The sequence below is a fragment of the Notamacropus eugenii genome, chromosome 1 (assembly GCF_028372415.1).
Source record: "Notamacropus eugenii isolate mMacEug1 chromosome 1, mMacEug1.pri_v2, whole genome shotgun sequence".
In the NCBI taxonomy this organism is placed as follows: domain Eukaryota; kingdom Metazoa; phylum Chordata; class Mammalia; order Diprotodontia; family Macropodidae; genus Notamacropus; species Notamacropus eugenii.
Genome location: NC_092872.1, coordinates 127,535,557 through 127,563,204, shown reverse-complemented (window position 1 = coordinate 127,563,204; position 27,648 = coordinate 127,535,557). Strand labels below are relative to the sequence as shown.

General features: G+C 36.4%; 1 protein-coding gene across 2 annotated transcripts in view; it reads left to right on the top strand.

Moving 5' to 3' along the window:
• CLPX (caseinolytic mitochondrial matrix peptidase chaperone subunit X) overlaps nucleotides 1-27,648 on the top strand; it is a 46,362-nt gene that overhangs the window by 16,528 nt on the left and 2,186 nt on the right. The window contains exons 4-13 of one of the 2 annotated variants that reach the window (XM_072614030.1): nucleotides 373-527; nucleotides 2,280-2,439; nucleotides 5,567-5,608; nucleotides 7,589-7,765; nucleotides 8,298-8,462; nucleotides 9,270-9,358; nucleotides 11,920-12,084; nucleotides 14,057-14,356; nucleotides 22,082-22,174; nucleotides 22,563-22,669. In XM_072614030.1, coding sequence (XP_072470131.1) covers nucleotides 373-527; nucleotides 2,280-2,439; nucleotides 5,567-5,608; nucleotides 7,589-7,765; nucleotides 8,298-8,462; nucleotides 9,270-9,358; nucleotides 11,920-12,084; nucleotides 14,057-14,356; nucleotides 22,082-22,174; nucleotides 22,563-22,669 — 1,453 coding nt within the window. The remainder of the gene's footprint in view (nucleotides 1-372; nucleotides 528-2,279; nucleotides 2,440-5,566; nucleotides 5,609-7,588; nucleotides 7,766-8,297; nucleotides 8,463-9,269; nucleotides 9,359-11,919; nucleotides 12,085-14,056; nucleotides 14,357-22,081; nucleotides 22,175-22,562; nucleotides 22,670-27,648) is intronic. The other variant, XM_072614040.1, reaches the window with a different exon arrangement.

Genomic DNA, 27,648 nt, shown 5'->3' with positions numbered 1-27,648 from the left:
TGACTTATTTTCAGCCTTTTACAAACTTTTACCACCACAGTGTATTACGTTATTCAAGTACAAGTATGCTTTCTGCTTTCTATTTCCTCTAAGTGATTTTATTAATTTAACATAATTTTTTGGAGAAAAGATTTGCCAAGATTTAACATGGCTTCATATTTACTCAACCCATCTATTTTTATAATTTGTTGAGTATGTTACCTTGAACTAATAATTTTTTGTTGTAGGCATTTTTGCTGCTAGTGAGTGGGCTGTCAGGGCACTCTTGGTCAGGGGTACAGCTTTCATTTATATTGAGTCCATAAGGTAAAATAATTGCTACTTGAATAATTTCTCTTTTATTTGCCCCTGTTCACCTTTTTTCTTTCACAGCTTCCACCCGATTTGTGAAGTGTGAAAAATGTCATCATTTTTTTGTTGTGCTATCTGAAGCCGACTCAAAGAAAAGCATAATTAAAGAGCCTGAATCAGCAGCAGAAGCTGTAAAATTGGCATTCCAACAGAAACCACCTCCTCCCCCCAAAAAGGTATAGGTCTTAGTTTAATCTTTGTAAGCATTCTTTCCTTAAAAATATTCCATACCCTCACCCCCAAATAAATTCCGAGTCCATAGTGAATTCTAATCTTTAATAACATACATTAACCTCAAAATCTTGGTATAGTGATCTGAATTATTGTAGATATTTAATGTTTAACATTTAGGTAGAGAAATTACCTGCTTTTTGTGAACATAGCTGCTGCATTCATTTATTGTAATTTGAATGTTTTTTCCTTCCTTTTTAAATACTAATAAAAAGCAGAAATACTCAGATGATTATTAAAGATGCTTTATATAAAAAATAAATTACTTGGTTCTTAATGAGCAGCAGCTATAATCTTTTTTGTATTAGTTTTAGCCTGTTTACCTAAGTAGTTCAGCATACTGTTATGGCTGTCCCCTTTTTAAACGGTGAATGAAATACTATAGTTCACATGTCTACAAATCTGCATTTTAAACTATATACTGAAACTACTCCTTGGTCAGGATACCTGGTCTTACTGGTATCCCACTTTATTTTCTTATAGCCCTTGTGGTAGATGGTTTTGGCCGTACAATGACCTGGCCCTTTCATGGAAAGCCCAGAGCCCTTGTCATTGACTGGGTACCTCCTGCACAGGCCTTATGCAGGCAACATGCAGACTGAGAATCTCCCTTCCTTCTACCAGAGGGTGATCTCTTTCATTTCCAGCGTCTCTCAATATACTTGCCCTTCCTTCTATATCCCCCTACTCTTTTCTACATCTTGCGCCATCATCAGTTTTCATTAGTGGGCCTAGGAATTCCCCTATTCAGGTATGTCCTGACAGATTTACTTAATTTATAGATGTGATATGTGTAATAAATGAAAAGTGTAGAAAAGAATTGCACTAAAGTGTATGTTGTGAACTTAGAAACTGTTTGTCAGTGTAAAATAACAAAATAGGAAAAAGTAACTTTTAAGATTATTTTGTGGTAATCTGTGTGGAATCTAGACATCTGTTTTCAGATGACACTTCAGAAAATATGTAGATGATCATTTTTAAAGGTATAATCCTTCTCAAAGGGCTGAAGAAATTTGCCTTTATGCCCTAAACTATTGATATCAAAATAGAATTGAATCTCTTAATTATTTGTCATTCCACAGAGTCATAACATCTGACTAAGTTTTTTTGTCATATCTATTAAATTTTAAAGGTCTCTCGTTACAATATATTGTGAATATGGTGATTATTTGATAGTTATGTAACACCTTTTCCTGAAAAGGTGAACCTTGGTTCTTTTAGTCCTCTGTATCCTTGTGAAGAAGGTAAGAGTTCATGTGATTAAGTTGGAAAAAGGCCAATTTATTGACCAGCAGTGAGAAAAACCCTTTTTATACTCATTTATGTTATGGGTCTTTAAATGTTTCTGTTTGTATTGATATCTTTGTTTCCTGTACGAGACGTTGACAAAATACAAGTAGTAAAAGTGCAAAGTACTTTTAAAAACAAATAAAGTTGAGCTTCTCTTCATTAAGAGTTCTGTGCCTCTGAATTAGTCAACTAAGTCAGCATTTATTGCCTGCTCTGTGCCAGGCTCTGTGGTGGTCTAGGTATATAGACACAAAGAAGGCAATCACTCCTACTTGATTTAATTTCTTAGTATTTCTTAGTATTCAGATTTTTTAAAAGCAAAATATGCTTGATATTTTGTCTTTATGTTATGTCTTTGTTAAGTAAATTCTGATAATTTTTTCCATTCCTAATCATTTTCCCTCCAGATTTATAACTACCTCGACAAATATGTTGTGGGTCAGTCATTTGCCAAGAAAGTGCTTTCAGTTGCTGTGTACAATCATTACAAGAGAATTTATAATAATATCCCAGCCAACCTGAGGCAGCAAGCAGAAGTTGAGAAGCAGACATCGTTAACTCCTAGAGGTCAGTGTTCTTGGTAATTTTTATAATTTAAATTTCACTCTATTTAGGAGGTAGTAGCTGTTTTCCCTTTTGTCAAGTGCTTTTGCTGTGGAAAGGTGGAATTTTTTGAGATTCAATTTTATGACAGCTAGTTCCCAGTTATTTTTATATTTTGGAAGAATTTGCATCCGTGGCTCACTCAGTTGTCATTCTACATGGTAAGATTGTGATACCTCACCCAGCTGTCATCTTGACATATTATGGATAGTGACATGGTCAGTGAAAAAGTCTGATAAATATAGTAATTTTAAGTAGCAGGAATTAGTGACTGCTACAACTTTTTATTAAGTTTGTATGATCATAGTATCTGAGAATGACTTACAGTGACTGAATATATAACTGATTAAGTAAGGCTACATCTTTCAAGATACTACAAAGTAGTTCTACAGTAGAAATCAGTTACTTTTACTTTTGGAAGGCAATGTGAGATGAGAGAACTGGTATTTTTATTTTTTATAGACTAATCACTACAGTGCAAAATAGCAATGTACACACGTCTATTCATTAAAAGTTCAGATTTCTAGTAGCTGACAAATCTAAGGTGTCTCCTATTTAAAAGTGTAATCCTCTAAGGATAAAGCATTTGAATCTCTTGTTAATAAAAACTATTTTAGATAAAACTGGTGTTCATATATGTATATATATGTACATATGTGTATATATGTATATATACTATAATTTAATCTTTGTATCTTTTAAAAACATAAACATTTGCAGTGGTTATACCACTTTTTTGTCATTTTAATTTTTTAAAAATTATGAAACTATAACCATTAACAAACTGAAACATACTGTAATAGGAATTTTAAAAGATGGTACATGAAGCTATAAATTTTCATTATTTACAGCTTGTTTAATTTTATTAATGGTAGGAAGAGCACCCTTTTTCCCTGTCCCTTTTGAATTTTTTATTTTGTGTATTTTTCTCTTTTATTGCTTTTAGTATTTACATAGTTACAGTCATGTGTGTTGTTTTTGGCTCAGCTTTCTTTATTCTGCATCACTCCAAGTAAGCTTTCGCTTTTTTGTTTTTATATTTGTCACTTACAGTACAGTAGGGAAGTCAGCATCAGATCTCAATAAACAAATATTTATTAAGCCCCTTACTGAATAATAGGTATTGGGTTAGGTCCTGTGGGTACAGAGACAAAAATTATGTCATCCCTGCCCCCAAGGAGCTTTTCCCAGTCTGTTTCTTTCCTTTTTATTCTGGATGCATTGCCTTTTGTTGTATAAAGTCTCATATATAAAAACTATGTATGTTTGCATCCTATTATTTCTTTTATTTGTTGCATAGCCAAGAATTTTCTCTCTGCAATTGTCATAGGCATAATAGTCCATTATTTCCTTTTTTAAAAGTAATTTTAAAAATAGATAATCCAGTTATGATATATTGGGCTATGTAGTATATCATATAGACGTTACCTGATTTTCTGCTGTGCCACTATGCAGTATTTACAGAATTTTATTGGAAAATTTTTCCTTTTCCAGTGTTTTGCAGTTTTAAGATTTAGCAAAAATTAGTTTGTTATAAACATTTCATTCTAGTCCTACATTAATCTAGTCATATTGATTAGTTTTTCAGATAGTTTTGATAATTACTGCTTTATAATATAATTTGAGACCTGTCAATGCAAGTCCTCTTCCCTCCTTTTTTCTTCTTCATAATTTCCTTTAATCTTCTCTATTATTCCAGATAACTTGTCATCCCCTTTTCTGATTCTATGAAATAGCACATTGGCATTATGATTATTATTTGCATTAATCCGTAAATTCATTTGGGTAATATTGTTCAAATAGTACATATTCAATAACCCTACGTTTATTTGTTTTTGCTCTATTTATGTAAAAAATGTTTTCTAGTTGGTTTTTAAATAGATCTTGTTTGTGTATGTCTTGATAGGCTAATCCGCATGTATTTTATGTATTTTGTTATTTTTGAAGGAGACTTTTTTTAAAAATGAAGCGTGTAAGTTTTTTTAAAGGTGAAAACTTGAAAAAAAAATTTTTTTAATAAGGAGTTTTTCTTTTAAGTATAGTCAGAAGAAGGAAGGAGGTAGGAAGTTTGTTTTTTTTATCTGCACCCTGAAAAGCAAACACATATTTTTATGTCAAGTCAGCTAGCATTTACTGTATGCTAAGTTCTAGGGATACAAAGAGAGACAAAAGACAGTAGTCCCTGCCGTCAAGGAGCTCGTTCTAATCGGGGAGACACCATGCAAACAGCTATGTGCACACAAGCTGTATATAGGATAAACTGGAAGTGGTTTCACAGGGAAGGCGCTAAGATTAAGAAGGGCTGGGAATGGGTTCTTGCAGAAAGGAGCACTTTGGCTGAGACTTGCAGGAAACCAGGTAAGGGGTGGTGGAGTATTTCAGGCGGGAAAGAGCCAGTGGTGGAAGGAATGTCATGTATAAGGAACAGTAGAGGCCCAGTGTCACCAGATCACAGAGTGGATGGTGGAAGTGAGTAAAGTGTTTGAGGAAGGGCTATAAAAACCAGAGGATTTTATATTTATTTTCTATCTTTGAGATGATAGAGAGCCACTGAAGTTTTATTGAATGGAACTGGTGAGGTGACATGGTCAAACCAGCATTTAATTTAAGGACAATCAGGCTGACAGCTGAATGTGAAATGACCTGAGGCAGGGAGAATATCCAGCAAGCTACTGAAAAAGTTTAGTAAAGTAGTGAGGGTCTATACCAGGTTGGAGAGTCACAGGAAAGAGGGGGATACATGTGAGAGATGCTTTGAGGATAGAAATGACAAGTCTTAATAACTGATAGATCAAAAGTATCAATACAGAAAACATTTAAGGAATCAACAAATGCAAAGTTTGCAAAATTATATCAAGCAGTTTGCAAAACTGTTTTGTGAGGTAACACACTGGCCAAAAAAATAACCTGACTGATTAGAGTTTAAAATTTATTTTTTGCCAATTTCACTAGGATCATTAACTCTATGTTCAGAATTTAAAGTTCTGGTCAAAATCTCTCCGGGTCCCACAAAAACAAAGGGCCCATTTTTAAACCTGAGAAGGGCCCACATGTAACCAGTGATTATTTGGCTGTTTTATTTCTCTCTTAGAATTAGAAATAAGAAGACGGGAGGATGAGTACAGATTTACAAGTAAGTGACTTCTCAGGTCCTCCTCTGTGATTTATTCCTTTAAATTTTACTTTAGTGAAGTATCTCAATAATAGTGATAGGACTATATCTGTTTGCATGTATATTTTTGAGAAAACTTACTACCTTCTACACATGTTTATCCTGTATGAAGTATATAAATCTGGTGAAGTTTCTTCAGCATTAGTTTGTGTAGTTTGCTTATGTGGTGTTCTTAGCTCTTTTCTATTGTGAACTTTTTAATATGCAGAATAATATTCTGTATTGTTTCTATGTAAATAATTATGTCGTTGCATATTAATAACTTTATTTTTGTAACTTTGGATTTCCTATATGTCAGATTACAAAAAATAAACTATTAGCCTGCAGATAGAACTCACCTACTTATTAATGATAAAAGAGCACTAGGGTGCCAGTTATCTTTTAGTTAGTTGCTTTTTGTCAGCTATAGTTTTGTCCATTTTAATGTATTTGCAAAGCATTTTGCTTAAGGGCTCTTTGGAAATTAAAAATGATTGCTCCAGTTAATTTCTGTTTGATAAACATTAAACACCTACCATGTGGACATTGTGATAGGAGCTTGAAAAAAAGAATAACAGATTTTTATATTGTGCTTTAAGATGTACAGAACTGTTTCCATCCATTGTCATGTAATCTCACAGTAATGCCATTGGGTAGATAAGACAGGAGTTTTTTATTACCATTTTAGGTGATGGGAACCAAGGCCCAGAGAGGTTATGTTTAAGTGACTTGTCCAGTTTTACATGTTTCCTCATTTTGGTCGCTCTTGTCTGCAAGTTCTCCAGCTTGTCATTGTCCTTCCTAAAATGTAGCTTCCAGAACTAAACATGTTTCTCAAGTCGTGTGACCAGGAGAAGAGTGTAATTTGGTGAGATTATCACCTTCCGTGTTCTGGATATTCTGCCTCTGTTAATGCAGCCTTTTTGGCCACCATGTCACATAGTTGATTCATTTTTATCTAAAACTTAAGGTCTTTTCCTCATGTCTAGGTAGGCTTTTCCCATCCCTTCCTTGAGAAGCAGATTTTTTTAAAACTCCAAATGTAAAACTTTATACTTATCCTATTTAAATGTCATTTCATTAGATTCTTATCATTGTTCTAAATCTTTTTGGATCCTAATTTTGTTATGTAATAGGGTCATTGCCCCTTCTGCCAGGAAAAACTGCTGGATGTTAGAGTCAGAAAGTCCAAGTTCAAATCCAGGCCTCAGATGTTTTGGCTTCAACTACAGTATTCTTTCTAATTACATCATGTTACTTCTCTTCATCTGAGCTACCAAGACACCTTACCAGCACATTTTACCTTCAAATTATTTTCATCCCAAATCCATCTCACCTTAGTATTAAAAGAAAGCTATTAAGCTGGTAGAACAGACATTATTCTGATTTTACAGATGAAGAAAGTGAGCAATGGTGAGTTTCAGTGGTTTATATGCATGGTCATGTGCAGGACAGTGTGTTACAGTGGTTAGAGAACCAGCTATAGAGTCAGGAAGATCTGGGTTCAAACACTGGACAAATGCTTGACTGTTACTCTGAGCCAAGTCACCTAGTCTCCAGTGACCCAGACAGACTCCCTAAGACAGTTGATTTCGTAGAAAGTTCTGATCTGCATCGGATGAGGGTCTTATCCCACGTACAGTCATGCAAACAAGAGCAACCCTACCTCTAGACTTACCTGTGTATTTTAGTTTTTTCAGCCAACCTCTGGCTGGTATTTTTCACTTCACTGTTTAATAGGGTGATAGCAAAATTAATTAGAAAAAATTTTCTTGGCTTTAAGTGCATCTTATAAAAAGATTTTGTGGTATTAGCTGTGCTGTCATAAAATGGCACAAAGCATTACTGCATGTTAGGTAAAATCTCACATCAGCGTAATTCTTTTACTAAGGTGCTTGACTTTTGAGGAGGGGGGTGTGTCTGTGTGTTACAACAGTGAAACTGTCCTTGGTCCATTTTCAGAACTGCTTCAGATTGCTGGAATTAGTCCACATGGTAATGCTCTAGGAGCTTCAATGCAGCAACAAGTGAGTCAGCAAATACCTCAGGAAAAACGGGGAGGGGAAGTCCTCGATTCTGCCCATGATGACATAAAGCTTGAAAAAAGTAACATTTTGCTGCTGGGACCAACTGGGTCAGGTAAGTAGCTCAAACATTTTCTTGCTTCTTGAGAAAACATTACTGTTGTATAGAAAAAGTAGGTTTCGGATTTTTCGACATCCTTTATTGTAGGGTTGTGGGTCTTTAGAAGGAAGTCTAAAGGATCAGTCTTAGCAAAAGTTGTCAGCTTCATGTAAGCTTTATGCTCAACACTGGGCCAGGTGTTGCTCCCTTGGAGCATCTTTGATGATTTGCAAAAGCCCCTGAATCTGAGGAGTAAAAGCCAGCTATGAGGACAGGGTTGGAGAGGGGTTTGGGACTTCATCAGTGGGACCACCTGGGTCAGGGCTCTGACAAGTGCTGCCAGTCACTGGTGTGCCCTGCACTGGACTGCGCGCTGGGGACACTGAGAGAGGCAAGAGACCGGCTTTGCCCTTAGGAAGCTCACAGTCTGATGGTGGAGAAGCAGCATGATGACTGTATTGCACCCACAATTCTGCTTTGCCGTATTTTCCAGAGTATGTGCCAGTGTGAGTCCAGCAGAATACTTGGCTATTGTTTCTATTTGTAGGTAAAACGTTGCTGGCCCAGACTCTGGCCAAATGCCTTGATGTACCTTTTGCTATCTGTGACTGCACTACCTTGACTCAGGCAGGATACGTTGGTGAAGATATTGAATCTGTGATCGCCAAATTGTTACAAGATGCCAATTATAATGTAGAAAAAGCACAACAAGGTATGTCTCTCTAGAATTCTTCTACGCCCCCTGCTTGAGACCATATAGAAATAAAGCTGCTGGGGGTATTAGAATGCTGACTTTTATTTTGGGTTGAGAAATAAAATCCTCTAAGTGTTAAGAAGGTTGTATTTGTCACATACTCCATCACATTCAGTGCTCTCCCGAGAAGTGTACCCCAAAAGGAAGTTGATGAAGTGACAGCACAGGTGGAAGTGGGCCAGACTACCTGACCATCTAGGAACCCCCTTCTTGTTACTGCCAGGCTCTGTCTGCCAGTGTCATGGCTGAAACAGAGCAGCTTAAGGGCACGAATGCTCACTGGCTGCTGTGTGGACTTTTACTCTAATGAAGACAAAGGAACAACAGAAATAGCCTCTCGTACAAGATCCTTTATGTAGCGGCTGCTCCTGTTTCCAGTCCTGCCCTCCCTCTACCCCCATTTCTCTGGGCATTAGCACAAGCAGATAAGCCCAATAGAAGTGAGAAAGGGCTGCCAAGACAGGTTCTTTTCCAAGATTCTTTTCAGGAAAAAGAACTGGAGACCTTTAGCATGAAGCAGAGACATGCATTCCTAGGAGGAAACATGAATAGGGTGTAGTTATCCTACACCCTAGTAACACTGTAAATTATTAGGGCATGAAAAAGATGAATGGGGCAAGCAGTGTATTTGTATAATAGCAAACAAATGCATATGTTAAGTGTAGCATTTTATAAGCTTACTTTCGCTATTTAATATTTTAAAGATAAGGTTATTGTATGTATTTCATATTTCATGTTATAAATAGAATCCTCCTTAAATTATAGGAATTGTCTTTCTGGATGAAGTAGATAAGATTGGCAGTGTGCCAGGCATTCATCAGTTACGGGATGTAGGTGGAGAAGGCGTTCAGCAAGTAAGCAGTTGAATATTTTGTTCAAGCCCACTAAAAAGAAGGGAATACATCAACTTCCCAGATACTGTACGTTTGGTTTGACATTTAACTAGAGTCCATATTATTCATACTATCCCCACAGTAAACTTCATGTGCCATCTTACAAAATCCCAGAGTTTAAGAAGGTTATTTTTGAATGCTTAAATACAATGTCACTCAGAAAATTTGGGTTATTTCAAAAGAGAAAAGATCAAATTTAGTTTTCAGTGTCATTTTTCCAAAGCCCTTAAACTAAACTTTAGTGACCTTTGAGAAAGAACTTTCTCACAAATTACATGGTTATTAGAGAGTGTTCTATTATTTTACACATAAATAAATTTGTCTTTGCTTCTTTTTCCCTTATGCTTAGTTAGAAGACATTTTTTTAAATTATTTTTTATTTTTTTTATTTTTTAATGTTTAACAGTCACTGCCATACAATTGTGATTTTATCCCCCCCACCTATCCCCCACTTCCCCCCTCCCTCCCCACGACTGCACACAATTCTGTATAGATTCTACATATACTTTCCTTTTGAGTATATTTTCACTATAGTCATGCTATGTAGTCAGACTAAGATAAATGAAAGAAATCGTATAACAAATCAGAACATGATACACAAACACATACACATACACAAACATGATCTGTTACATTATGTGAGTGACTTCCATATTTCTCTCTCTGAGTGTGGAAGGCATTTTGTCTTGAGAACCACCATTGGGATTTTTTTTTTTTTGTAAGAAGTTCTTGTGTTATTACAAAAATCTAGGTCTACCAGAAAAAACTCTCACACACTGTGGTCGTTGCTGTGCATAAAGTTTTCCTGGTTCTGCTCCTTTCACTCAGCATCAGGTCATATAAGTCCTTCCAGGCCTCTCTGAAGTCTTCTTGTTCATCATTTCTTATGGCACAATAGTACTCCATTACATTCATATACCATAATTTATTCAGCCATTCCCCAACTGATGGACATCCCCTTGACTTCCAGTTTTTGGCAACTACATAGAGTGCTGCTATAAATATTTTTGTACATGTGGGACCCTTTCCCATTTTTATGATCTCTTGGGGATATAGTCCTAGTAGCGATATTGCTGGGTCAAAGGGTATGCACATTTTTGTAGCCCTTTGGGCATAGTTCCAAATTGCTCTCCAGAATGGTTGGATGCGCTCGCAGCTCCACCTGGATGCGCTCGCAGCTCCACCTAGAAGACATTTTAAATAGTTTTATTAATTTTTCAAAGAGTTCTTTGTAGGGTAAAAAGTAAAATCATCATCTGTTTAGCATCTTAGAATGTTCCAGGGAAAAGGGGCCTTAGAGATTTTCATTGTCTCATATTACAGAGAAAGACATTGAGCCCCGAAATTAAGTGTTTGCCCATGTGACTCTAGTTAATGGCAGAGTCAGTATTGGAACCAAAGCCTCTTGACTCCCAGTTTTGTGGTCTTTGATGTAGTAATCAGCTAATTCAATTTATGTTTTTAGGCAAGGAGTAGACAGCAGAAATGCATCAATAATGAAAATTCAAAATAGATGTTTTTCCAGTGTTCCATTTTTAATGACTAGTCTCACATTTTAGTGTAGGTAAGGGGAGTGTTTTTGTTCTTATTTGTTGAAATATTGTTAAACTACAACATAATTTGATTTTTTTTCGTCTATTTATATATCTATGTTCAGAAAATATAAGCCTCTTGAATTTTTTTCTTCTTCTGGAAAAATAAAAATAAAATCCTTGTAACAAATAAGCACAGACAAGCAAAACAAATTTCCATATTGGTTATGTCTAAAAATGTCTTATCTTATTCTGCATATTAGCACTTCACTTTTCTAAGAGGAGGTTCGTGGCATTTTTATCATCAGTCTTCTGGAATCATGATTTATTATTGCTTTGAATGAGTTCTTAAATTAAAGGATACTTCTTAATTAAAATGCCCCTTTTTTCTTGAGGGTTGGGAAAAGGCTAAGGGCTGTAAGCAGTACCTCAGAGATACCTCATAAATTCTAGGTTGAATAACTAGCTCCTGTTTCCTAGTCTAAGGCAAAGGGAGAGATGTGATCACATTTTCAAATGCGCTGAATACTGTAAAATTGTTTTTAAGTATATTTTGTGAAGGTTTTCCCAGAACCTACAGAGTCTCAATGTTCAACACTAGGAATACAAAAAGAACTTTTAATTATGTTAAAGGAAAATTAAAATTTATTCACCTGAAGATTTTCTGATCTTTCATATGCTCCTTACCCTGTATAGAAATCAATTGTAACAGTAATAATGAATCTTGAAAAACTTGAACACATGAGCTAAGAAATTCAGATTGATGATTTCTTGGGTGTTGCAATACTTCAGAAGAAATTAACAACAGATTATAATTTACATTTTACTTTTTTATTTTATGTTAAGTGTGAAAGTTGGAGTTTTGTGTTTGTTAATCCTATCTTTCTGCTTTTCTTCTTTGATAAAAGCAAGTTCAGTTTTTCTTTTTTTTTCCCCTGTCCTATATTTATTATTATATGGTATTATAAAACTTTCATTTTTTTTCTTTAGGGTTTGTTAAAATTGTTAGAAGGTACAATAGTCAATGTTCCAGAAAAGAATTCCCGTAAACTCCGTGGAGAAACAGTGCAAGTTGATACAACAAACATACTGTTTGTTGCATCTGGTGCTTTTAATGGTTTAGACAGAATAATCAGCAGGAGGAAAAATGAGAAGGTGAGCTTTGACTTAATAAAATGATACCATTAGTAATATTTGTTAATAAGATGATGTTTTATTTTACTTGTTCCAGGAATTAAGCATGTCCAAAACTGAACTCAGTATCTCCCTTCCCTCCACCCCTCATTCTGCCCCCTCTTCAAAACTTTTTTTTTTGAGAGCTTTACCTAGGTTCCCAGCCTCAGAGTTGTCTTTGACTCTTTACCCTCCTCACTTCAGTATTATCACCTCCACATGTCTCCCATCCATTTCTGTTTCTCTTCACTTAGCTATCACTGTAGTTCAAGCCCTTTTCACCTCTCGCAGTAGCCTTCTCATTTATCTCCCTTCTTCAGGTCTGTTCTCACTCCAGTCCCATCTTCCATATAGCCACCAGTCACTCCCATACTTTAAGCCTCAGTGTCTTTCTGTTACTTCAAGGGTTAAATGCAGATGCCTCTGGCATTTAGAGGCATTTCCTGATCATCTCCACAGTTGTGTTTCCTCTTCATACACCCCATTAACTTGTATTTTTTTTCATATTTTTGCATATACTTATGTGTATGTGTTATATCCCTCAGTATATTAGAAGGTTCTTGAGGGCAGAGACAGTTTGACTTTTGTCTTTGTGTCCCCAAAAATCATAGTGTCTGGCTACAGTACCTGTTGTTCATCTTTATACTCAAAGAGGACAAATGACATCGTGATGTTGGGGTCCAGGTACAGTGTGTTCAGCTGTGGCTGATCAGTGCAGTAGGAGCTCAGAATTCTCTGCCACAGGTCAGGCATAAGTAGTCCATTTGAACATTTGGGATGGACATTTCTTTTGAGCTACTACAGCTCTGCTTTGTTCAAGAGCACAGCACTTTTTTCAGTGCAGGCCTGCCATGCTGGACAATCCTGCGTTAAAATTCTTCAGAGAGACTTGGATAGTGTCCTTGTACCACTTCTTCTGCCTTAATCAAGTTCTCTGTATTATAGTCTTTTAGGTACTTAGTAAATCTTGATTGGTTGACTTTCTATAATATTGGGCCTATAATATGAAGTCTCATAGCTATCCTGCTGCAAGTCATGGACCATTTAAAAAATGCAGTATTTTCATAAGAAACACTAAAGGTACTGTAGTGGATAGTCACTTAATTTCTGTTTGCCTCAGTTTCCTCATGGGGACAATGGGCATAATAATGGTACCTGCTTCTCAGGGCTTTTCATGATGCCTTTTCTGTGTCCTTATAATAAAAGGCATGGTATATTCCTTCTGTAGCTATTTAATGTAAAAAAAATTATCTTTTTCTTAACTATATATTTTTTTTAAATAACTTAATATCAGAAATAAAACTGAAGGTCTCATTACTGTAACAACATGCAAAAATACTTTTTGCTGCTACCGTCTTTTGATCAGACTTGATTTTTAGATGTGTATACCTTCTCTTGATAAATTGACAGTTCAAAGGCAAGAACTGTATAATTGTAAATATAAAATTACATCTCCTTACCTCCTTGTGGTTTAATTTGTGCATACAGATTATCTTTCTGCATTCAGTCATCTTATATTATTTCTATCAATCAAAAATTCTTTCCCCATTTCTAATCAGCTCAACTGAAATAGTGTGTGTGTATGTGTGTGTGTACACATATTATGATTTTTCTACATTTGAACTGATTACTAATTAGTTTTTTTCCATTTCTCTTTTTACTAGTGCATATAAAATAGGAGTACTCTTTCAATTTTCTTGTATATTTTGTCTGTAAGAAAAGTTTTTTAAAAAATAAGATTTTTCAGAAAAGTCTGTAAGAAGAGAAACCTCAAAAAAAGGAATGGACACATTTCTTGATATCGATACTTGCTTCAATTTTCAAGAACAGTTGTGATGAGTTTATTTTCTTTGTTACTTTAAAAGCTGATATTTGTTCTGTAACCCTACTGAACATATCATATCCACTTTTAATCTTCGCACTTCTCATAGCTATCTATTTTTTTCTTTGGCAGTATCTTGGATTTGGAACACCAGCTAATTTGGGAAAAGGCAGAAGGGCTGCAGCAGCAGCAGATCTTGCCAACCGAAGTGGGGAATCAAACACTCACCAAGACATTGAAGAAAAAGATCGTTTATTGCGCCATGTGGAAGCCAGAGATCTCATTGAGTTTGGCATGATTCCAGAGTTTGTGGGACGGTTACCTGTGGTGGTTCCCTTGCATAGCCTAGATGAAAAAACACTTGTACAGATTCTTACTGAACCACGTAATGCAGTTGTTCCCCAGTACCAGGCATTATTCAGCATGGACAAGGTTTGATCATTTTCCTCTTATTCAGTCTGATTATTTTAAAATTTCTCTTGTGGAATTCTCTAAACTAGCCCTGCAAATAAAAAAAGCTACTTCCACTACTGTGAATACCCACTGATAGCTTACCAAAGATAGAAGACAGCAAGATTCAAAAAGCTGAGGGGAAGGTACACACAGTCAGAGCTATGATGGTGGTTTGTTTCTTCCTTGTTATAGAGTGATAACAGCAACATAAAACTCAGAAACATGGAGAGCCAAGTCACATCACAGCCTCCTGGCAATATATCAGTGCCCATTGTAGCATGTCAGCTTCTCATCATGGGTTATCATATATCCATTACTTTAAAAAATAATAGTTACAGAGGTAAGATGGTAGGTAGTGAACTATAGACTCCTTATTCATGGAAGAATAACATCCTGGAGATCTGGAACTCTTATTTCTCCCTAGACAGAATGGTTACTTTAGCTTCTGTTTGAAAGAGCTGAGATCTGAAGGAAAGCAGGGAATTAAAAGATGGAGCTGGGGAAGAATGTAAAATGTTGATTTCAGAGAACATCTTTTATAGGCAGGTTGAGTTGAAGCATAGTGTGTGCAGAGGTAGAAATAATGTGAAATAAATCTGGAAAGGTAAGTGGGAGATGATGCTTTAAATGCTAGGATTAGAAAATTACATTTGATCCTGGAAGCAATAGAGAGTCTGTGAAGGTTTTAGAGCAGAGGGTAATGCAATCAGAATTGCTGCTTAGGAAGATTATTTTCACAGCTCTGGGGAGAAGAGATTGGTGAGGAGAGAGATTAAAAGCAGGGATGCTGATCAGGCTGTTACAGTAGTCTAGATGTGAGAAAATGAGTTGCTTAACTAGATTTCACATGTGAGGGGAGAGAAAAGGAGAGATGTAAGAGATGTTCTGGAGGCAGAATTGATAAGCCATGACAATTGATTGGATGCAAAGAGTGAAAGAGAAGGTTGCAAACCTAGGTGACTGGTAAAGTGTTGGTAGCATTAAAAGAAATTGGGAAATTTGGAAAAGGTGTGGGTTTAGGGGAGAAGATGAATTACATTTTAAGCACAAGTTTGAAATAATATCCAGTTAAAGATGTTCACCAGGAAGTTGATGAAGTGAGCCTGGAGCTCAGGAGAGAAGTTAGGGCTGGATATATAGATTTAGTAGTCATCTGTGAAAAGATAATTGAATCCATGGGAGCTGATGGGATCTTCAAGAGAAAGAGTGTAGAGATAGGAGAGAAGATACTCATTACAGATGGGTAAGAAATGGATAATACAGCAAAGATTCACATCAGACAAGTAGGGACAACCAGGAGATAGTAATGTCATGTAAGCAAAGGGGGAGGAGAAGTATCTAGGAAGGGGTTTGGTTATCTGTCAAAAACTAAAGTGAGCTCAAGTAGGCTGGATATTGAGGAAAAGCCATCAGGTTTGGTAGTGAAGAGAGGTTGAATGGAATGTTAAAAAGTAGAAGGAATAAATGTAGATGACTTTTTCTAGTTTGTGGGAGGAAGAAGAAAGATAGGGCATCAGAGGGGATGGCATGGTCAAATGAAGGTATTTTTAGAATGGAGAAAACCTGGGCATGTTTATGGGCAGCAAGAAAAAAGACTGAAGATAAGGGAATAATTGAGAAAACAGTGTCTCCCAGAGGAGATGCTAGGGGATGAACCAAGAACACAAGCAGGAGGTCTTGGCAAGAAGTTACTTCTTTCAGAAACTGGTGCAAAAGAGGGATTAATATAAAGGTATTTTGAGCTATAGAGGAGGAAAATAAAGGGAACTCACAGCAGATGAGTTCTATTTTCCTAATAAAATGGTAGGTAAGGTATTTTGCTGAGAGAAAAAAATGGTAGAAAGAATCTTTGAAACCACTGCTGCGGAAAATATGGTAATCAGCTGTAGAAGAAGGATAAGCTTGCCATGTAGAACTAAGGGCTCAGCTGAGATTAAATAACACTTATTTAGAAGACCCAGTCATCATGGATCTCCTTGGAACATTAAGCAAATGAAGGCATGTGGAGATGATACAGGGTTGGTGTTTGGTGTGTAACCTGGGCAATGGTAAACAAAGAGGTGGGAGATTCAGTGGTGGGGATAATATAGTCAACAGTAGGATTGAGGCTGAAGGGAAACATTGAAGCCAGAATAGATTAGGATTAGGAAGATCAGGGAGGGATGGGAGTGACTGTAGAACTAAGGATATGTGGAGTAAGCAAAATAGGAGTAATTTCAAGAGTTCTGGATCATGGTAGTAGAGTAGTCTTGAGTTATGGTAAGATCAAGCATATGACCATCCCTTTGTGTGCCCAAGGGAGAATAAAGGTACAATAATGAACGTTAGGGTGAAATGAACGAGGGGACCAACATGTTATAAGGCGATATCAGTGTGTATGTTGAAGTTGTTGAGTAAGGGCAAGTAAAACGTGGAAATGAAAATTGGAAACCAAGAATTGAAAAATGATCTTGAGACAAAGAAATGGCCGGGGATCTGATCTGGGAGATAGAAATAGATGGAGTGAACCTTAAAGAAGGAGGAAGGTTGTTCTGTGATGGGCATCAGACATATGAGCTTGAATTGAAGCTGCAGTAAAAGGTCAGAGAGTGTCCCTACTCTTCATCAGTTTGTCAGGAAACACAAGAAAGAGCAAAGGTGGTCATGAAGACAATATTTTCCAGAGGGATATGAGTTTTCTGAATGCAAAAAATTGGAAAAAGTACAAGAGATCTGGGATGAAAGGAAGTTATAAGGATAGAAATTGCAGAAGACACAATGGAAAGACTAGAGGCATAAGGTTGACATGGGCAAGAATGAGAAAGACATGTAATTTTAGGAGAAGGGAGTTTTCATCTCACCAGATAGTTTCTTTGAATCAAAGGAACTAGGGAGAATTTGTTGTAGGAGTTTGCTGGCCATAGATTGGGGCAACCAGCAATGGTTGAGTTTCCCACCTCCTAGGGACACAAAAGATAAGACTTTCAAATATTATGGAAGTAGGTATTGAATGAGCAATTGGGTTAAATGTTTGGATTGGCAGATACCTTAGTCAAAGCAGTTCTTTAGCCTCACCTTAAGATGGCGATGTTTGGTGCAACAATATTTGGAAAATACTCTACATTTGGAGTATGCACTTTGTTCCTCATTAGCCCTGGTTTCTGAAACTCTAGTCCTGATCAGGGTCCTAGCAGTGGGAAACTGGGCATAAATTAAAGAACACTGGGGCATTATTGTATTATCTCATAGTGCTTTGATGGAGAATCACCAGGTAGGTAGTTCCTTCAAATATAATAGTAGCTTTTAGGGCAGGAGGTCTCCAAATTCAGTCTCTCAGAGGGGCTGGTACTACAGTTTTATTCTCCAGTATCCTGTGATTAAAAAAAAAGGAAGCAGTAGGTTGTGGGACAGAAGTTTTAGTGTCAACCTATGCCCTTTTTTATATTAGTTGGACTTGATAATCTGAAGATTTTTCCATTTCTAGTAGTCTATACTTATATAGTTCAGAGAAATTTTTCATTATGTTAGATAGATTTGTTTACACTAAAAATTGAGAAAGCTTGTTACAAATCATTTATAGTTAGCTGTTCATTAAAATAAATACCCTTGGGGAAACTTTGCTTTGTAAAGTTAGTTTGTTATTGTACATCTATTCTCAAATTTTTTTAAAGTACGTTTCCTGAATAGCATTGCACAATTCGATTTTTGACAGTTTAGACTGTCCTCCAGTCATTCTGAAGTAATGTTTTTACTATAATTTAAGAATATTGTGAAAGACCTAATTTTTTGTTTTACATATAAAACCCAAGCCAAAGGAATTGATATTGCTCATTAAAGACTAAGCTCGATGTTTTTGTTGTTGTGGAGTCTTGTCAGTTGTTTGGGATTTTCTTGGCAAAGATCCTGGTGTGGTTTGCTCTTTCCTTCTCTCGCTCATTTTACAAGATGAGGAACTGAGGCAAACAGTATTAAATGACTTAATCAGGGTCACAGAGCTAGGAAGTATCTGCAGCTGGATTTGAACTCACAAAGGAGTTTGCCTGACGCCAGACCTGGGGCTGTATTCATTCGCCACCTAGCTGTCCTGACAACAGCGTCTACATCAGGACAGAATAGTTGTCTCACTCATTAATCGCATTTCCATTTACACAAGTGTTTTCAAAGATATCATTTGTTCTATAGCCATTAATAAATGAGTCAATTTGAATTTTCATAAATTTTGCATTTCAAACCAGAGAATAAATTCAACCAGTACTTCTTTGGCTGATATAGCCCAAATGATGCACGAAACCATACTTTTAAAACCAGTCATTATAACAGAAGGGTTAATAAAACTGTAACAATTTTTTTCTAACATGACACTTTTTCATTTACTGAGTTACTGAATCTTTAAAATGTATAACACAGAAAAATATTTTCATTGGGACTCTGCAGAATCACAAGAGTTGGGAGAGATTTCAAAGGTTTTCCAATCCAACCCGTACCTGAACAAGATTTCCCTCTAAAATATCCAGCCTCTGGTTAAAGACCTTTAGTGATTGAGAAATTGCCAAACTGCCTGTTCCGCTTGTGGAAGTTTTCGTTACATTGCCCCTAAAGCTGCCTATGTAACTTCCACTCCTTCCTTTTTGTTCTGACCTTTGGGATACAGCCAGTTTAATGCATCTTCCACAACCACTTTTTGTTAATGCTTTGCCTTAAAACATGACCTCCAAAACAGGACATTGTTCAAAGAAAAAGGTCCTAACCAAGAAAAGGTCAGGGACTGTTTTGTTTTCCTATATTTTTCCCCCCGCATTTAACAGAATGCCTGGCACATAATTAATGGCATAGCAAAGTCTTGCTTTTCTATTCAATCCATGCTAACTTTTTTGGCTGTGATGTCATACTCTGTAAGCTCATTGAGCTTACAGACACTCTAATCTTTTTCATGGTAACTCTTACCTGCTTATGCTATGCTTATCTCAAACCTGGTAAAGTTAATTAACTTTTTGTACTCTAGTATAGGACTTCATACTTACTCCTTTTAAATTCCTTGTTACCATTAGATCTTGTCATTCATTATTTTAGCTATTATCAGCTTGGGGTTGGCTACAAATTTTGGCAAACTTGACAATCTATACCTTCTTTCAAATTATAGATAGAATGTTTAACAGAACAAAGGGCAAATTTTTTCATCTTTGAAAAACCTCTTGATGTAACTGACCCACAATCAGGCATGTGGTTTTATGGATTTTTTGCCATTATGTTAATGGTTTTGTGTTGATTCACCTATGCTTTCTTGTTTGGACCATTTGTGCAGATTTGAAAAGGTAACTAAAATTAGGAAGCATTTTATGGCCAGTACTGGTAAAGCCTGAATTCTTGGCTTCATTGACATAATGTTCTTATTAATGCAGCTAGTCCAGAGGGAAAGTGAATTTTGTGTTAAAGCTTCAACCTGTTTTGAATTCTACAACTTCTTCAGACTTTCAGGATGATATTGGACAGTGCCTCAGAAATCATATGCTAACAAGATATTTGCACAGAATGTAATAACAGCATTTCAGGATATTCTGCATTTTAAAAAATACACTTACGTGCTCTGCTTAAGCCAAATACGGATTTGAGAAACAGGGGAGGATGATTATTTGTTCAGTGGGGCAGAGGAAAGGGAAAGGAAATAAGTATTTATATAGTGCTTGCTATATTCTAGGTGCTATGCCAAGCATTTTTTACAAACGTTATCTTACTTGATCCTCAGAACAGCCTTTTGAGGTAGGTATTATTATCCTCATTTTATATTTGAGGAAACTGAGGCAAACAGAAGTTACATGACTTGCCCAGGGTTACACGTCTAGTGAGTGTTGGGACTAAATTTGAACTTCCTAAATCCAGACCCAGTGCCCTTTCCACTGCGCACCAGCTGCCTCCTAGTCACATGTAACTTACCGAAATTCGGTCCTTTTCCAGGATGTATAAAGTGACACTTTGTGTTTAGTTTCTAATCATAGTTGTAATTAAATTCCTAAAAGCTGCAAAGGTGGATCGTTGATCTTCTATTTGAAATACTTATTTCTTTGACTAAATGAAATGAGACTTTGTGCAGTTACCCACTTTTTCTTTGGCTGAATTGGTTTCCTGTAACTGATTTCAATATATTCCATATTTCACCACTTAGAGTGATGTGATGTAGAATTTTCATCTTTCATACATGTTTGTAAAAAACCCACATTTCTGCTTTCTGACATTCTCATGCCTGCGAACACATGTACTGGGCAGAATCCTTTGTGGGCTCTTAGTGAGGCATGATGGCTATGCTCCTGTTTTCTGCGCAGAGACATCAGACCCTCACCATCGCATCCGTGACTCAGAAATACCACACAAGAGGAGAAACATGTGCAAGTTATTTATAAAAAGTGATGTAGAAGAGGATCTCTCCCTCCTTGTTCACTTTCCTACTCATGGTCCTGGCTCCATTCAAGGTGTAAAGTTGGTTAAAAAAAAACAAACTGCAAGTTAGTTCTTTTCATATAGTTACAGAAATGTAGTTAGTTTTGTTAGCTGTTTATCTCGCTTTATGCCAGATCATAAGGTTCCTGGAGAGGAGACGCTTCTGTCAGACCACGTTAGAGGTCTTGTAGCCTCATACATTCTTAGTGAGTGATTCTAAATGATGCAGTACATATCATGATTAATAAGACATCTGAAGTCAGTATTTCAGTGCTCATCATGTCTGCATTAAAATAGTTTATGTTGTAAATAAATGACACAGTGGCTAGATCGCTGGACCTGGAGACCCAGTTTAAATCCAACCTCAGATGTTTAGTAAGTGCAGGACCCTGGGCAAATCACTTACCCTATACTACCTCAGTCCCCTCCTCAGTACTAATGTCAGCTACTTCCCAGAGTTTATGTGAGGATAAAATGAGATATTTGTAAAGTCACTCAAAAACCTTGATATAAATAGTAGTTGTTATTTCATTCAGCAAGTCGATGAATACCTGCTTTGTGTAAGGCCCTTTGTTAGGTAGTATGTTGGATACACATATTAAAGACATGGCCCCAGTCCTAGGATATGTGCATGCATAAGAAAATCAAAAAGCATCACTGTTGTATATGTCAGGCATTCTGCTGTGTGGGAATGTGTGATAAGTGTTGTAGGAGTGGTACAGCCAACATGCTGTTCCATTTCAGAGAAGGAAGAAATCACTTCTGGGGAGGATGATTAAAGAATGCTCACTGGAAGGAATAGCATGCAAAATGGGTATTAAAGGATGGATAGAAAGATAGTTGAGGAGAGGGCTTTTCACGTAAGGGAAAATCACATGAGCAAAGCGGGAGAGGGTAAAGTATGTTGAGAGAATAAAGAGGTTTAGTCAAGGCTTAGAGACTATGTAGAGGAGTAGTGAGAGATAAGACTAGAAAGGTAGCTTTTGGGCCAGATCATGGAAAGCCTTGAATGCCAGCTGAGGAGTATGTACTTTATTTCCTAGGCATTGGGGACCCATTGAAGATTTTTCAGGAGGGGAGTGACATGATCAAAATGGTGTGCAGGATGGATTGCAGGGAGGAGAGACTGGAGGCAAAGAAACCAGTTTTAGGCTATTGCAGTAGTCCAGGCATAAGGTAATAAAGGCCTGGACTAGGGCGGTGGAAGTGTTGTTTAAAGGGTAAAACACCCTATGGCCACTTCAGAAAGCTTTATCAAACATCTAACAAATCTCTCTCTTTTTTAACATGTAGTGTGAGCTTAATGTTACTGAAGATGCTTTGAAGGCTATAGCCAGATTGGCACTAGATAGGAAGACTGGTGCAAGGGGCCTTCGCTCTATCATGGTAAGTTTGCATTGCCTTTCGTGAACTATATTGTTTTTGCTTTGAGTTTCAAAAAAAAATTGTGTGTAGGTTTCTGTCCACACACATGCACACATATATAAATATTCAGTACACCAAACAGTAGTTCAGTTCAGAAAGAGGTTGTTCAGAGGGAGAGAGGGAGCCTTCAGTTGTAAATATGAAAGAGGGATACTTAAGGAGAGGAAACTATAGTAGTTATCTAAATGTAGCTGAATGACCTCTTTCTGAACTGAGTTATTTTTTGGTATGCTGAATATAAAACATTATATAACATTGGATATTTTTATCATTCAGTGGTTATATACACAGTGCAAAAATTTAGAATTGAACTTCAGTTTTCTATGTAATCTTTTTCTTACTCCCTTAGGAAAAGCTGTTACTAGAACCAATGTTTGAAGTACCAAATTCTGACATTGTATGTGTGGAAGTTGACAAAGAAGTTGTAGAAGGAAAGAAGGAACCAGGATACATTAGGTAATATGAATTGTTATGCCAAAACAAATTCATAATTTGAAGTACACACTTATTTTGTCCATAAAATAGTATAAAACTTGTTATATGATTAATACATGACTTAAAGTTTAAGGAATTTCTCATATATAGTTTATTTCATGGGCTTATAAAATGCAGTATTTATGAGCCTTTTTTTAAAAAAACTAAAACTTGATTCTTTTTTAACTTAAAGAAAAATCACAAAAGTAAATATAAAGGTCACGTGTGGTTTGGATTTATGAATAAGTAGGTGAAATGTGTATGTAGTGTATGTGAATTGACAACACAGTCTTCCCCTTCTTATCTTAGAGGAACTCTTCCACTTGTATCCCATGTTTTATACCCTACTTTCTCTGAGACCTTCCTCCTTCAATTATTTCCTCTTTTTCTTGCATCTTTACTTTTTCTCCTTTCCTCTGGCACCTTACCTACCTTCTTCCTGCAAAAAAACTACATCTTCCCTATTTTGGGGGTGAAGGGAAACTTCCTTGAACTAGCTGTCATTTCTCTCCTCTTTACCATCAGACTTTTTGGAAGAATGGACTATGCTTGCTGGTTCTACTTTGTTACCACTGATTCACTCCTTAGTTCCCCCAATATGATTCCTGTTACCCCAGGACCTCAACTGAGAATGTTGTCTCACAAGTCATCAGTAATTTCTGATGGCCAGTTCTAGCTCTCATCTTTCTTTTCTTTGCAATAATCAGTTGTCACACATTCCTTCCTTCTTTTACTTTCTAATCTTTTTTGGTTTTTTGATTTACTTTTTAATCTTTTTTTGACTTCTGCTGCTCCTTAGTCTCCTCTTTCTCCTTTTATCCCTTACATATTGGTTTTCCTCATGTTTCTCCTTCTTTGTCTCTCTCTGTCTCCCCCATCGGCATTCATATCCATTCCCACACTTTATATTGATATCTCTATGCTAACACTTCCAAGTATATATGTCTCTTCTGAGATACAAACCCATGTTTCAAGTAGCTTACTGGATATATTTGCCACTTGCATGTTCCATAGGATCTGCAGTTAAATACATCGTTCTCGTATGTGCCCTCTACTTGTTTTTCTTCTCCTGGCTTTGCTATATCTATTAAATGATGCCACTGCCCTCACAGTCACCCAGGTTTCAAACTCTGCATTTTTTTTCCCTTTCTTCCTTGTACCCAATATCTGATTAGTCGTCAGTCCTCTTAGTTATGCTTTTTTGATATTCACATAAATTCCCTTTTCTCTCTTCTTACAACTGCTATCCTAATTCAGATTTCATGTACTGAACATTGGAATTGCTATACTAATCTACTGGACATTCTTCTAGTCACTCCCTTCTTCACTTGTCCTACACTAATTGTCAGATCTTTCTCAAAAAAGTCTGATCATGTGAAATCTCCATTCTCACTTTCCAGAAACCTTCAGTGATTTTGTTGTCCACCACATCAATTCCAAAGCATTAAAATCCCTCCCAAACGACTTTTTCCAGCTTTGTCTCAATAAGAGAACATTTCTCAAACATTTTGCTCTCATACTCCCATCCCTCCAGTTAACCATTTGCCACTCCTCTTTTCAAGTTTTGTCATGAAATCTTTGCCTAGGAGTGCTTTGTGCCTCTTTTATTGCATCTTCACATCTACTTCATAATGACATGTATTTCTTTCATCACACAGCACCCTTGCATTCAGGAAAATCCATGTAAAATTTTTTTGACCTTTCCTTCATACCAGACAAGAAGTCTGAATTTTTTTCTTCTTCTGTGTACCTTATTATAAAATTTGGGCTGATATTATACAATACTATACACATGTTTTATGTATTTCTGACTTTCTAAACTTTTTCTTTGTCATCTGCTGACCTTTTTATGTCCTCTGCGGCTTCTGCAAAACTCCTCCAAAATTCCCATTTCTTATGCTGACCTGTGATATATCAAAACTCTGATGGGGAAAATCAGGATTTGGAAGGGATAACTTTATGTCTTATATCCTTTTCTAATTTGTAACTCCTTCAAGCAGAGGCCTTACCTTATTAATCTTCCACACTACAAGGTTTTGCACATATACTTATATGTATGTACATTATATACACACAAGATATATAAATAATTTTTTCAACTATTTAATGAATACCTACCAAGGAGAAAGAGTAAAGCTGACCAAGGCATTTGTTTCAGTTTGAATCATAAGAAATTTTACATTCATCTATTTTGTTTAATTAGAAAGAATTGACTGCTTTTAACCATATTTGATTTACTTGTTTTTTAAAAACCAACTGTGAAAATAATTTTATACCTGTGCCAGAATATATTGTGGAAGGTGGCGAGTAGGAAAATTTTACAAAGAACCCTCTAAAACCCTCCAGGTTAATACAGTATATGTTTTTATCTAAAGATGAACATAGAGGATTATAGCTAAAAAAAATTGCAAAAAATGAATCAGATAAAAAACCAAAAAGACCAAAGTCTTTTATAAACATTTAAAATGCATATAGATTGTGCATATTCTCTTTAAGAAAAAGATATGCAGGCACTTGACGTGGCAAATACCAAATAAGTATGAGAAAAAGTTAAATTGTTTATATCCTAGCACTTGGGAAACAACTAGTTACTGATACAGGAACTGTTTGAAAAATCAGCTCTATAGCCAGTCCATGAACTTGTTAGTACCAAATTAGAATTAAAATGACATGTAGAGTTAAAACAAACCCAACTTGCCCTATTTAAACTAGCTTTTGACATCTAAATATGAAAGATGAAGAAAGAAACAGATCTGTCGATACAACTCATATCCTAATGAAGTTTAAAAATAAATTGCTACAGTGAGAGAACTAAAAGAACCTAGAAACTGTCTGAGCCAGGCAAACACTTGAACTCCTTAGCAGGGAAGAGGTATTAACTAAGGATAACAACGCAGCTTTAGAATAAACTTATTAGTAAAATTTATGAGTGTGAAGTATTATGACCAGTTTCAGCTTATAAGACATTGACCAATGTTGGAGGTAAAAACAGATTTACAGAAAGGGTGGCAAGAGACCCAACTTAAAGGTGAACATTTTAGGGAGAGCATTTAGAAATGAAATGGAAGGAAGACAACAGGCAGAAATGAGGAAAAGATCTGAGAATAGAAAAATCATTAAAGAAAACAGCGTGGGAAAAACCAGCTAGACTGGGCCAAGTACACCGTCAACAAGCTTTTATTAAGCACTCACTAGGTGTAGGCACTGTGCTAAAGTGTTGGGGATACAAAGAAATGCTCCCCTAAAATATTCCCTCCTCTCAAGGAACATCTATTCTAATGGGAGAGACAGCATGCAAACACTCCTATACAGATAAGACACATACACAGGCCATACTGTGGGTAATGCACTTTTTTGAGGGTGTTGAGAGTTTGATTCTCAAGATATATTTGAGAGAGCTATATCATACATTTTGGGGGAAATTGCAACAATTATTACTATCCCAGAAAGTCAATTGATATACACCAGTAATTGTTGAATTATATGCCTGCTTTCCCTTTTCATAACTTCATCAAGAGGGCCTCTAACACAGATATAGATTAGTCTTACAGAGATGGGAAAACAAGTAAGTATTCACAAATGGTACAGAGAACAAAAGATCTTAACTGTGTGTTAACTGTGTTTATTGTTCTTTGACTATTAAAAAGGATGTTCTGGTTTGGTAGGGTTCTGTCCTAACAGGGAGTCTCCCATATACATATTGAAATCATGCAAGATTTTTTGAAGCTTGCAACAATACAGACACTTTAACAATTTCTGATTAATATCAAGTGAGACATACAAGAGGAAAACAAATGCATGCCCTGAAGTATCTGCCGTTGTCTGTAAGAATGTCTAGTGTAGTTTTCATATGGAAGAGGATTCTTTCTACTTAATGAAGTCCTCTAGATGCTCCTGTTTGTGGATTGCATTATGATGATGTAAACATTTCATGGCCTCCTAATGAAGTCTGTAATCAGAGTTTCTGTTTAAGATATACAGTTGAATGGACAGCCCACAGAGCTGAGAGAGAGAGAGAAGGAATGTGTCTGTGTCTCTTGAACACGATGGATGATAAGCCCAGGAATGAATAGGAGGAAAAGAGAATGTAGATTGCATTTGGGAATTTGAGGAATACTGTTAATTAATACGGTTAACTTCTTCCTGAATCAGAGCTTTTCTTTTTTAATATTTTTCTTGGGATATCAGATTGCTATAAATCATGGAATACAAGTCTCCAAAAAATTAAAATTGTTCACCCAAAGAGCAATAGAGATATGCCTGATGAGTGCGAGTAGGTGCAGCATGTTGCCAAGAAGCAGCTTCAAAAATCAGACCAGTAAGAGATTTGATCAGGAAAGGAGATAGGCTGGCTGTGCAGAGTGGAAGAGCTAAACAAGTGCTGGATTGGGTTCAGAGGACATCTCTGGGCCTCAGTTTCTTATGTTTAAAATAAAAGGGTTGGACAAGGTACTCTGTAAGGTTGTTTCTGATTCTTAAATCTATGATACAGCAATACTATGTGGATAGAACAAAGGATAATCTACATTCTTCATGGGTAGAGAGATCCAAAGGAAAGCCTTTGGCACATTAGGGACCCCTGTGGAGAGCTTAGTGGTAGTTTATGGACTAGAGTTGCATAGGACGAGGAGGCATGGATTGGTTGCTATCTGCACTACTCATTCTACAAGCATTTTTAAGCAGTTTCTGTTTGGAAAGCACTGGAGAGATACAAAGACAAAAATTAATAGGTTCCTGTCCCCACAGAACTTATTCACATTCTACTGTGGTAGGAGTTGGAGAGGTGGAATATATACAATCAGGTCAATACAGAACATATACAAAATAAATACAAAATGTTTTCTCAGGGGAAGGTATGAACATCTAAGGAGCTCAGGCCCCTTGTAGGAGAGGCTTTTGAAGTCAGCTCAAGATTCCAAGAAGCTGAAGTGAGGAAGGAGTGCATTGCCTGTGCAGAGACC